This window comes from Eptatretus burgeri, chromosome 17 (assembly GCF_056783735.1).
Source record: "Eptatretus burgeri isolate ZD-2024b chromosome 17, Ebu_testis_v1, whole genome shotgun sequence".
Taxonomy (NCBI): Eukaryota; Metazoa; Chordata; class Myxini; order Myxiniformes; family Myxinidae; genus Eptatretus; species Eptatretus burgeri.
In genome coordinates this window covers 37,006,255-37,019,230 of record NC_140977.1, presented here as the reverse complement: position 1 = coordinate 37,019,230, position 12,976 = coordinate 37,006,255, and the positions used below count along the sequence as shown (strand labels likewise).

At 41.0% G+C, this 12,976-nt stretch overlaps 1 protein-coding gene across 6 annotated transcripts in view; it reads right to left on the bottom strand.

Moving 5' to 3' along the window:
• Positions 1-408: 408 nt before the first annotated feature.
• The window catches only part of LOC147009770 (ras-related protein Rab-32-like), a 21,214-nt gene continuing 8,646 nt past the window's right edge, over positions 409-12,976 (bottom strand). For 5 of the 6 annotated variants that reach the window (XM_085860830.1, XM_085860832.1, XM_085860829.1 and 2 more), the window contains 3 exons: positions 5,823-5,916; positions 3,281-3,999; positions 409-2,956 (listed from right to left, as the gene is read on the bottom strand). In XM_085860830.1, coding sequence (XP_085716956.1) covers positions 2,807-2,956; positions 3,281-3,999; positions 5,823-5,916 — 963 coding nt within the window. In that variant the 3' untranslated portion in view covers positions 409-2,806. The remainder of the gene's footprint in view (positions 2,957-3,280; positions 4,000-5,822; positions 5,917-12,976) is intronic. The other variant, XM_085860828.1, reaches the window with a different exon arrangement.

Below are 12,976 nucleotides of genomic sequence, written 5' to 3'. Positions count from 1 at the left end.
AGGTTTTACGCCGGATGCCCTTCCTGACGCAACCCTGGTCGCCTCTTACGACACAGGGATATGGTACACCTATTTTAACCGGGGTATACACCGGCCCAGTATACTGGTACTCATTTCGCCGACCTCGGAAGGATGACAGGCTGAGTCAACCCCCTGGTGTATTAATTCAGTGGCCCAACGGGGCTTGAACTCAGAACCTTTTGGATCCCAAGCCGCTGCCCTAACCACTGCGCCAACACACCAGGCTACTACATATATATATATATATATATATATATATATATATATATATATATATATATATATATATATATATATATATATATATATATATATATATATATATATATATATATATATATATATATATATATATATATATATATATATCAAGACTTTTTGGAAAGGTCAGTAACCAATTTCTAACACATTGATCAGCAATCTGCAGGACAATTTCTATCACATTGATCAATTTGCCAGACAGATATCACCTAATTCCATAATCCAAAAAGACAACAAAAGGTAAAAACTGTGGATGTAACACAGGTCCCACACCCAGAAGATAAAGGTGTGCTGTTGCAGGTCCTTAGAGTGACTTTGGTTGCATCTCTCAGATCCACATTAGACTGGGTGCACCTTGCTAATTATATTATTCACAGTGTAACTAATATATAACCAAATGAACCATAAATGGCATCACAAATGATGAATGCATCATAGAAAGGATGGATAAACAATAAGAGACAAAGTAACAATCTCTTTCGACTCAAGTAGATTAACCCTTTCCTACATGGCCAAGTTCACCTGGGGCAATTACGAATCGGTCAGGGTTGACAAAGATGTGACAATAGAAGCCAAGAAGATGCTGGTGAATGCTCTGGTATTTCCAGTTGTAATGTATGGATGCGAGTCATGGAGAGTGGAAAAAATAGAACAAGATTGACCGTTTTGAAATGTGGTGTCAAGCGAGTCGAACGTGAAAAATCCCATGGACTCCAACATGAACAAACAAAGCAGTGCTTGAAGAGATGAGACCACCATGTACATTGGAAGCACTGATTGTAAAACAGAAACTGTCATACTTTGGACTCATCATGCGTGCAGAAAACGAAAGTCTAGAGAAATCAACTACGCAGGGTATGGTTGAGAAGAAGACCATCTATACACTAGATGGATGAAGTAAATGCTGCAACCAAACTGTCTCTGCCAGAGCTTCAGGAAGCAACGCAGGACAGCGATGTTTGGAGAAATCTGATTATGACTGTCACGAGACGTTGGTCATGATAACTACATGGCTCATGTTCACCTGAGATAACTGCGAATCAATTTCCCCAAAGCTTCTCGTTGGACAAAAGGGCTATTCCTTCTTGGAAATGGCTCATTTAAAGGGGAGGAGCCGTTCAGGCTGTATTGAGCTGAGGCCGAAATGACGTTGTGATGATGTAATCTCATGGCAATTGTGGAAGAAAATAATTATATTAATGTACTCTCAATTATAATTGTTGCTGGTGCTTTATAAATTTAATGTTTATGCCATAAGTCGAATTGGCTGTCAGTTATGCTTCCCTTTACCCAAGAGTCTTTTGACCTAAATGTTGATAAAAGGAATGTCTTGCTATGGAACAAGGTGACCTGGTTGATAACGCTGCAACTTTTGCCATGATTACGTCATTCGCTTTTCACCTTGTAGACACATATTGCAGTTGGATTTATTTTGCCTAATGGTTATCAGCCCCCTCCACTCCCTGCTAAGAACATATAAATGCCAGAAAATGTAATCTTAGCTTAGTGCAAATCATTATGGATGTTCACCATCTCAGTGTTTTGAACTCCTTGGTACCATGTTAAATTAATAAAAGTCCTCTGATCAAATGTACTTTCCGTTGTGGACAGTGAATTAATTGTTTAGAGTACAAATTGAGTAACAGGATTTACATCGAGTCGGTTAAAGACAAATTCCACGACACGGTGTACTTGTTGCTTTTCATGTTGGAGGATGCACCGATCATGCCTATTCATTCTAAAACTCGCATTTTTAGCAAAGACTCCAATTGTTATGAGGAAGATTCGAGTGTATCAGCTTATTGTCAAAAAAAAATGACATCACAAAGAAATTCTCCAGTCGGCATAACAATATATGTAAGTTAATTTTAAAAAAAAATTTTTGGGGGGGTGGGATTTTTCTGTCCTGACACTATTGGTAACCGATACTTGTAACCACGTGATTCCCTCTTTAATGCACATGCCGGAAGTCAATATGGCTGCAAATTAGACAATGGAGAGGTTGTTGGGAACAATGAGTAAATTGTTCTCGTCTTCGAAAACATGAAGCCTGTTCAAATTTACAGATGGTTGGCTGCTCGGTATGGTGAGGATTTATTTTCAAGGACATCCGTCTTGGAACAACACCTTTTGGGCAAGACTTCTCTGACAAACAAAGCTTTAAAAAAAAAAAAAGAATCCGCTCCACCGAACTCTCCATGAACACAATATGACAGCTTCCGCTCCAACGGTACTTACTATTATGTGTATCCAATTCATGTAGTTTTTAGAACATACAGGACGTACAAGCCGGGTTATGAGAACGAAGGTCCATGCACAATTTGAAGGACCCCCAGAGTTTTAAAATGAGGAGGAAAAAAGTCAATTAGAAAGCTATCATTTCCAATAACCCAAGACTGATTGCATTTGTAAAATCAAGATTCAGTTTGTTCCAACGCTGAATGTCCCGGTGCTGTGAATAACTGTCACCAAATCCAACTGGCCACCAGAAACGCCACCGTTTGTTCTTCTTGTCGAATGCTGCCTATGAACAGCATTTGTTCCTCTGCGAAGGTTGTGACTCGGCGGGTTGAAGAGAAGCTCCTCCATCTGGCTTGGTCATGTTGCATTTGTTTTGATCGGAGGCAATTATTTCAAGAAGGAAGGAAAATGCTTCAGTTACGTTGATATCACACTGGGGGGGGGGGGGAGGAAGAAGGAGGGTAAGAAATGGACATGTCATGTCTTCGAGAAGGTTTCAAACAAATTTCAGCAAACAATACGCAGTTACGAAAAGAATGGTCGGCCAGTAGGGTTTTGTGTTGATGGCGGAGCAACACATTTCATTAACGCGTATAAAGTATTGGGCGATGATCTTTACATGATCACCTGTTCATGCAAAACTTTTGAGTGCTATGACATTGTTGCACGCTTTCTAAAATCTTCAAACTCACCATTGCCATTTTCACTTTTATCGTGAACTTAGTTTACATGTTCAGGTTCTCCTCCGAAGCCTCACCTTAGCGGATGTCTCAAAGCAGGCAGAAAATCCAAGGTCTTTGCAGAACATTTCCATTGCCTCCAAGGGCAAACCACTCCCAAGCAGTCTCTCTTTCTGAGGTTTGCTCGTCTTCTTCTTGAGACTATTGTCAAGGTCCGTTGAGCTTAACTTCTCGGCATCATTTCCTCCATCTTCCCTGTTCTTAGTTTCTTCAATTTTCTCATCTTCATCTGTTCCTTCATGCACGAACTGCTGCTCCCCTTCTCGCTCTCCTTCATTGGTCCACAAGTCACACTTGTTGAAAAGGAGAACAGCAGGAAGCATATGCCCTTGCTGTTGAGAGTCTAATTCGTGTTTCCAGCAAGCTGCTCCTTCTAAACTGGAGCTCCAAGCACTCCAGGAAAGTCGGCGACGCCGATCCGACAACATCCGACTTTCAAGCTTTTCAGAATTTCTTGCCATTTTGCCGGATTTTTCATCAACATCCACGTCTCCCATTGGCTCTTTGCTTTTGCATGCATCACCAAGTTGGTCATTCGATTCTCCGTTGATCTGCATAAGTTCCCTGGACTCCATTCCGTTCTCCTTCATCCTTCTTATCAAAACATTATCCATTGCTTTTGATTTCTCCGAATATGTGCTTAAAAAATCAGGAAAGATGGAAGGAGCACAGACCACAACAGCTCCAAGGGCATCTCGGTAAAAAGCCCGAGAGAGACGAGCGAAGCGCTCTTGCCCTATGAGGGAATACATACAAACAGTGGTGGAAGTTAGTGGCATACTTGATGAAAGAAAAGCTTTGATTTATAAATTTTAAATAAACTAGAAAAGTAAAAAAAAAGTTTTAATCCTTTGCCGATGTGTGGTTCACAAGCACTGCAAAAAACATACCAATGCAATATTTACCTTCGGCGTCGTAAGGTGGATGGAGGTTATGTTTTCACAGCTGTTGGGTGGTCGCTTGAGTACCCTTATTCTCAGTTATTCCGTATGTCTGTATGTTTGTTTGTTTGTTTGTTTGTATGTAATGGACAGCTCTGGAGGCCGGAGGAGTCAACGGATTTTGATGATACTTGACAGGTAGGTTCATACCAGCATCTAGTTGTATGCATTTGAGCACCGTTGCTATGGACACCACCGTTGCCTAGTAACGGGACTTTGAAATTTTTGAAAAATCCTAAAATATATATATTTTTTCGAAAATCAAAAATCGGCTTCCAGGCTTTTATGCGCACTATAATCAACCTCTTTGTCAAAAAAGTTCAGCCCGATCCGTTAAAAACTGTATGACGAGTATGCAATTATGTAGCGACCACCCATGTCGCCTACCGGCTTGTCTGTCTGTCTGTCCGTCTGTCTTTGAACAGGATATCGCAAAGAGTTTTGGACGGATTCAGACAAAATTTGGTGAGGAGTTTGGGTGTGTGACAAGGACGAAATGATTACATTTTGGTGAAGATCCGAATCCCGATTCGGATCCGAGAATTTAAAATATTTTTTTTTTATAAGTGATTATATTCACCATTGCAAAATGGGGCCAAAAAACAATATGTAGCACGATATCAGAAATGTTGTGGATGTATTATGAGGAAACTTGGTGGATGAGTTAGTTTGATGACAAGAACAAGCCAATTCGATTTTGGTTCAGGTCAGCAGATCCGGCCTATCCGGAGCACACAAAACGTTAAGTGTTCAGCCTGGTGGAGGTATGCGCTCTACAAAGTGCTGTTCTAGTTAGTTATATAATTATCTGTATTTTTTAAGTAGTATCTCCAGTTGCAGGGTCATAATTAGTTGAATGAGAGGTTTCTATGTATATACAGTGAAGAACTAATCATGCAGGTGAAGGCTACTATCAATCTGCATCTCCGGACAGGTAGAACGATCAATGGAATCAACAGGACATTGATCACGGTATGCCAACCGCCATGACAAGCAAATAGGAGCTGACGTTTCGGGCGTTCACCCTTCGTCGGAGCAAAAAAGCAAGATGGGAGTTGACGCCTGAATCATCAGCTCCTCTTTGTTGCTGGAATCTGTTGGAAGCCCAACCCAGCTGTAAACTGCTATCCTGGTGATTCACATGCAGGACGATTCCTCAATGTGTGCGCCGTTCCTCGGATGGATGTTAAACTGGACATCCCATCTGTCAGCATTAGTTGATCGACGTTTAAAGATCCTTCACGAACAGTAGGCGAGTTTTCAGTTTTCGCCGGCACGCTGAATCAAATTCCAAATTCCTACCATGAGAACCACTTAGAAAGCAAAGGCAAACCACCCAGTCTAATCCTTGCTGTGGGACTGATTTGGTGGCACTGAACCTGCCTTTGGACAGAATGCCGGACAGAACGAAAAACAAAAACTTCTCCAAAAAGAGATTTTCCAGATACTGGATGCAACTTATTTCAACCTGTGAGAGTGAAAAAACTTTTTTGGGGAATCAAATAGTGACCCCCTCCTGTGATTAAAAGACAAACATGAATATTACTCACCTAACCCTCCATTTTACAAGTTTATACCCACTTCTTATGCATTCACCTTTCCATTCCTCTATCCTTACCAGCAATGTCCCACAACTCCACACTGCACCCCTTAAAATCTCCATCCTCATAAAACTTTCTGCAGAAATCCGCACCGATGGTTTGCCTGTAACACTGGACAGAAAAATAGACAGGTATCAGTCTATAAGATGTCATAAAAATACATTTGATGTGCACGCTTTACGAGATGGCTACGTGGTGCACCACCATCTCTTGTCCTTACCTGCACGCTTTCTACCTCCATGAACCCATACCTCTTACAAGTCACTGTGTCCCTTCCCCTCACCCTCCCCTTCTTCCCTTTCTTCTTTTCTCCTGTTTGTTCATTCCCTTGCTTATTGTATCCAACGATGGTTCCACCATCACTGTCAACTTTTTACCCTTTGACAACTCGCTCTTCCACGAGTCTCAATTTTGTTTATATACATACATACATACATACATACATACTATGTACATACATTCACACATACTATGTACATACATACTATGTACATACATTCACACATACTATGTACATACATACTATGTACATACATACATACTATGTACATACATTCACACATACTATGTACATACATACATACTATGTACATACATTCACACATACTATGTACATACATACATACTATGTACATACATTCACACATACTATGTACATACATTCACACATACTATGTACATACATACATACTATGTACATACATACATACTATGTACATACATACATACATACTATGTACATACATACATACATACTATGTGCATTCATACATACTATGTACATACATACTATGTACATACATACATACATACTATGTACATTCATACATACTATGTACATACATACATACTATGTACATACATACATACATACTATGTACATACATACTATGTACATACATACATACAATGTACATACATACATACTATGTACATACATACTATGTACATACATACATACTATGTACATACATACTATGTACATACATACATACTATGTACATACATACTATGTACATACATACATACAATGTACATACATACATACAATGTACATACATACATACATACTATGTACATACATACATACATACTATGTACATACATACATACAATGTACATACATACATACAATGTACATACATACATACTATGTACATACATACATACTATGTACATACATACATACATACATACTATGTACATTCATACATACTATGTACATACATACATACTATGTACATACATACATACATACTATGTACATTCATACATACTATGTACATACATACATACTATGTACATACATACATACTATGTACATACATACTATGTACATACATACAATGTACATACATACATACTATGTACATACATACTATGTACATACATACATACTATGTACATACATACTATGTACATACATACTATGTACATACATACATACAATGTACATACATACATACAATGTACATACATACATACTATGTACATACATACATACTATGTACATACATACATACATACATACTATGTACATACATACATACATACATACTCAACAACAGCGACAATTGCTTTGCAATACATGTCCCCCACCAATGTGATATTTTAAATAACCTCATGCACATACATGAAGCAAAAACATGCGTCTAACCAGGGTGACAGTTCGGAGCTGGATCAGGATTTAAACGCCGAATAGACAGAGAGGTGAGAGTGCAGAACTGTTGGCCATTCAAATGAACTTGGCCACAAAAGCGAAATAAATGAAGTTTTTTTGGGTGTAATTTAGTTTGTAACCGGATTTTTCACACCAGTAAACACATGCCTTTATTTGGGCAATGTATAATGGCGTATTGGTGTCGAAAAATAATAATAATAATAATAATAATAATAATAATAATAATAATAATAATAATAATAAAAATAACCTGATATACACACATGAAGCATACTGAAATGTGCTGCTTCATGTAATGGTGGCACATGATATTATTGGGGTGGAGTCAGGCCAGCTGTCCAGCCAGTAGGTGTAAAGTGGTGGAGTGAAGTCAGGCCAGCTGTCCAGCCAGTGGGTGTAAAGTGGTGGAGTGGAGTCAGGCCAGCTGTCCAGCCAGTGGGTGTAAAGTGGTGAAGTGGAGTCAGGCCAGCTGTCCAGCCAGTGGGTGTAAAGTGGTGGAGTGGAGTCAGACCAGCTGTCCAGCCAGTGGGTGTAAAGTGGTGAAGTGGAGTCAGACCAGCTGTCCAGCCAGTAGGTGTAAAGTGGTGGAGTGAAGTCAGGCCAGCTGTCCAGCCAGTGGGTGTAAAGTGGTGGAGTGGAGTCAGGCCAGCTGTCCAGCCAGTGGGTGTAAAGTGGTGGAGTGGAGTCAGGCCAGCTGTCCAGCCAGTGGGTGTAAAGTGGTGGAGTGGAGTCAGGCCAGCTGTCCAGCCAGTGGGTGTAAAGTGGTGAAGTGGAGTCAGGCCAGCTGTCCAGCCAGTGGGTGTAAAGTGGTGGAGTGGAGTCAGACCAGCTGTCCAGCCAGTGGGTGTAAAGTGGTGAAGTGGAGTCAGGCCAGCTGTCCAGCCAGTGGGTGTAAAGTGGTGGAGTGAAGTCAGGCCAGCTGTCCAGCCAGTGGGTGTAAAGTGGTGGAGTGGAGTCAGGCCAGCTGTCCAGCCAGTGGGTGTAAAGTGGTGGAGTGAAGTCAGGCCAGCTGTCCAGCCAGTGGGTGTAAAGTGGTGGAGTGGAGTCAGGCCAGCTGTCCAGCCAGTAGGTGTAAAGTGGTGGAGTGAAGTCAGGCCAGCTGAAAACTGACCCATGTAAAATATGTGATATTTTCTAAGTTTAAAAAGGGCACAACTCTGAAAAATTGACGGACAGACAGAAAGCAAACCTATGGTCCCCTCCAATGAAAGGGGGACTAATAAACATTGCTTTCATGCCATGAAGCGCATCGGGCTGTCAAGGCAGTTTCATTGGCTCAGGAGTACAATTCTGGAAGGGTCACCACTCCAGCGCAGGATACTCAAATTGCTAATTATCCCAGAAAGCTGGTACTCATTTTGCCAACCTCAGAAGGATGACAGGCTGAGTCAACCGGGCCTGGGGTTAATTCAACGGAATGACAGGATCTTGAACTCAACACCCTGAGATCTTAAGCCAGCCGCCCGAACCGTTAAGCCAACACCAGGCTTACCTCTCAAAGGTGAAGAATCACTTGAAAAATGAAAAAGTTCTCGTGTTCGGATCTGGATTCGGATCTTCCCCAAAATCTAATAATTTCATCCTTGTCAGACACCCAACATGTCCACAAATTTCGGCCGAATCCACGCACAACTTTTTGGGAAATCCTGTTCACAGATAGCAAACAAACAGAGGTGAAGTTATAACCTCCATCCACCTTTGGTGGCAGAGGTAAACAGGGGAACTTCTAATAGCAGAGACGACCAATCTCCGGTGTGAGCAGATATCTTTAACAGCCCGTTGGAGTCAGGACAGGTACCGGAGGATTGGAGAGTCGCAAATGTAACACCATTACATGAGAAAGGATCCAGAGAAGAATTGGGGAACTATAGACCTGTTAGTTTGACTTCAGTAGTAGGGAAGGGGTTGGAGACATTAAGGAACAAATAGGGAAACATTTAAATAAATACTAACTTATTAAAGGTAGTCAATATGGATTCACCAAAGGGAGATCATGTTTAACAGATTTATTAGAGTTCAATGAATCAGTGTCTGATTGGGTGGATGAGGGAATAGCAGTGGACATAGTATATCGAGAGGTGTGCGCTCTCCCAAGTGCCCTTCTAGTTATCAGGTTGTTACTCTCGTTAATGTTCTATCTAATTTGGCATCCATATTTGGGGATTGAATGTTACTAATGAGGTGGATAGGGAGATTTTTCAAGATAAATGAATTAAAACTGCCAGCTTTTAAAAATCCGGTGATATCCTTTACGATTCGACACTTTGTCTTACTCATTTGAAGATCCACGAATCTATAAAAAATAAAAGGCTGTGTGTGTGTGTGTGTGTGTGTGTGTGTGTGTGTGTGTGTGTGTGTGTGTGTGTGTGTGTGTGTGTGTGTGTGTGTGTGTGTGTGTGTGTGTCCTCCATAACTCCAAAACGATAAAACCAAGTAGCCTGAAATTGCATACACACTAAGAAAACTCCAAGGAAGTGCAAGAGTGAAAATTGGGTGTTTGGTTTAATTAAAACATTCCTTTTAAACATAATTAATGGTCTTATTTCATTATATCCTTCATCAGGTGATCCTTGGCTACCTGACTGTCTGGGTTGATGAAGAAAAATAATTATATTCATGTATTTTCAATTATATTCACTTGTTGAATTGTTGCTGGTACTTTACAAATGTGATTTTTGTACTGTAGTCGAATTGGCTGTCAGTAATGTTTCCCTTTTTTCCAAGAGTCTTTTGACCTACATATTGATAAAAGGAATATCTTACAATGAAAAAAAAAGGTCTTTCTCGCTGCATAGAAACAGGGTGACCTGGTTGATAACACTGCAATTTGTGCCATGATTGTGTCGTTCTCTCCCTCCCACCCAAAGTGGCCACGTATTGCGGTCCTGAGTTATTTTTCCTAATGCTTATCAGCTAATCCTGTGGTTGAATTGCCAAATGTCTCACCTTCCCATTCTTTGGAATGTCAAATTGTGTACAAGAGGGAATTGCTTTGGGTTTCTGTTTCAGTGAAGTCCATTTGAACGTTTCAGTGAGTCATTGAATGTTCTTCCTCCATATATACGAAATTAAAGATTATCCGTTTCTATGCTGATCCAACTTGTGGAAATTGAATTATTTTCCACCACAAGTCTTAAGGCGTTTCCTGGGTAACCTTGCTGGGGTCTGAAGCCGCCATTTTCTTTGGCCTACTCAACCTCCCCTTACCTTGACTTGGAGCAAGCTGTTCATCATAGCTACGTGCATTGCAATGCTTAGAAACACCCGGAGACATCAGCGTTCGTTGTTTTATTCCATTTCAGCAGATGTGATCACCACGAGCATCTCTTAAACTAAAAAGAATTACGAAATTTAAGCTCCAGAATCGAACTTACAAGCAGTTCCAACTCCTAGAAAAGTGATCATTTGTCCAATTCGGACATATGTGACATTCCGGGCGTCTCGGGGAGGTGTATGTTTAATACGACGATCCGGTGATTGCTTATTGCGTGCCAAGGTAGCCGTTTCTTATTATCCACCGTTTCGTTGGAGTACTTGCTTGAATGCTTAAACCAGTTGGCGAACGCTTTCCAAGCTGCTTGGTTGTTCGTTTCAGGAAAAAGTGCACGTGCTTTCAATGTCACATCGATTAGACGTACGTTTCCGCCTTTGTTGGGTCCCGCGGTGCTGTGTGGTGGGTGCCTCGGATGGTACCTCATTCACTGAAAATGTGCAATTATATTTTTATTGGACATCTCCATTTGTAATTTGTAAATTTGTGCAATCTCCATTTGTAATCCAGCTCTCACTTTGACATTAATACATATTAAAACTAGAATGGCCCTCGGTAGGGCACATACTTCCGCCACGTAATGCCTGATCCACGAGAACATGTCAACATTTTTGAAATATCATGCTATATAGTACTATCTTTTTTTTGAAAATATATGATTAAATAGGTAAATATTGTACTTTATCGTTTTTGCGCCAATCTCTCAATGGTGAAGAATCACTTTATAAATTAAATAAATCTCGAATCCAGATCTGGATTCGGATCTTCACCAAAATCGAATTAAGTCTTCCTTGCCACACACCGAACGTGTCCACCAAGTTTCATCTGAATCTGTTAGCAAATTTTTGAGATATCCCGTACACAAACAGACAGACAGAAAGAAAGGTGTGAAAACATAACCTGCTTCACCTTCGGTGGTGGAGCTAAAACCAATAAGGTCCATCCGACCAGGTGTTGTCCATGTTTGTTTTTGTTGTGAAGGCAGAGAGTGTAGATCGACATTTTGTGTTCTCTGGCTTGGTACATTTTTTAATTGAATTTCGCCAATTAACCACTTTAAATCCTCTTTCAAAGAACCCTGTTTCAAGGTAAGTTTTTGTGTTTGTCGTTTTTATTTACTTGATGTGTGTGTGTGTGTGTGTGTGTGTGTGTGTGTGTGTGTGTGTGTGTGTGTGTGTGTGTGTGTGTGTGTGTGTGTGTGTGTGTGTGTGTGTGTGTGTGTGTGTGTGAAAGTTGCTGTTGTTGTAGGTGAGCCCCAGACATCTTCCAACTGTAGTTCGTTTGTAATAATATTCCCAGGGATGGTTTTTACTATCTCTGTAAGGTTCTTTGTCATCATTCCCGAAGCTCCAACTATCAATGTTACAACTTTGGCATTCTTCAGCTTCCAGGATCTTTTCACTTCCTTCTTGAGGTCTTGGTATTTGGTCATTTTCTTGATTTCTGCATCGTTTTGTCCAAAATCACTGGTATTAACACCTCACTTTGCAATACCTTCTTCTCTGTTTATTGTACCTAGTGTTTGATATCTGGTCGCAATGCTTTTTTTTTGTATACCTTGTCGAGACTCGTATGAGAGCTAATGCGCAATGTACAATAAGGGGGGCATGAGACAAGAGGGGCGGGAGAGGGAAGGACAAAACAGTGGAGAACAGAGACATTAGGAGATCTGTGGAAGGGAGAGGGATGGGGTGGAGAACTTGGGGTATCCAAGATGGACATACAGGGACTTTCAGGAAGGAAAGCAGGGAATTTGAAGGAGGTGAGTTTGGGGTGGATTAAAGGGGGTGGAAAAGATCGAGGATTTGGATGGGGGATGATAAGAGATGGTGGTGAACAGCTGTTTTGAAGGCATGGAGGGAAGAATGGGAATGAATAGAGTGAGGGAGTTTATTCCAAAGATGGGGAAAAAAGAGGAATGAAAGAGTGAAGGTGAGCAGTAATTCGTGATTTTGGTAGTTTTACCAGAAGGGGGTTGTTGGCGGACCTTGAGCGTCGTGCGGAAAAATGGTGGGGACAAATCGCAGACAGAGCAAGGGAGAAGGGGGGGCGAGACCAGAGAGGAGATGGTAGAAGACAGAAAAACCACCGACCTGCCTGCAGTGAGAGAGTGAGAGGCCCAAAGACTCATCACGGGAGATACCAATGATCCGAAATGTCTTGGTTTCCACAGCGTGAAGCCGAGAAGGGTGAGAGGCAGGAACACCAGCCCAGAGGGG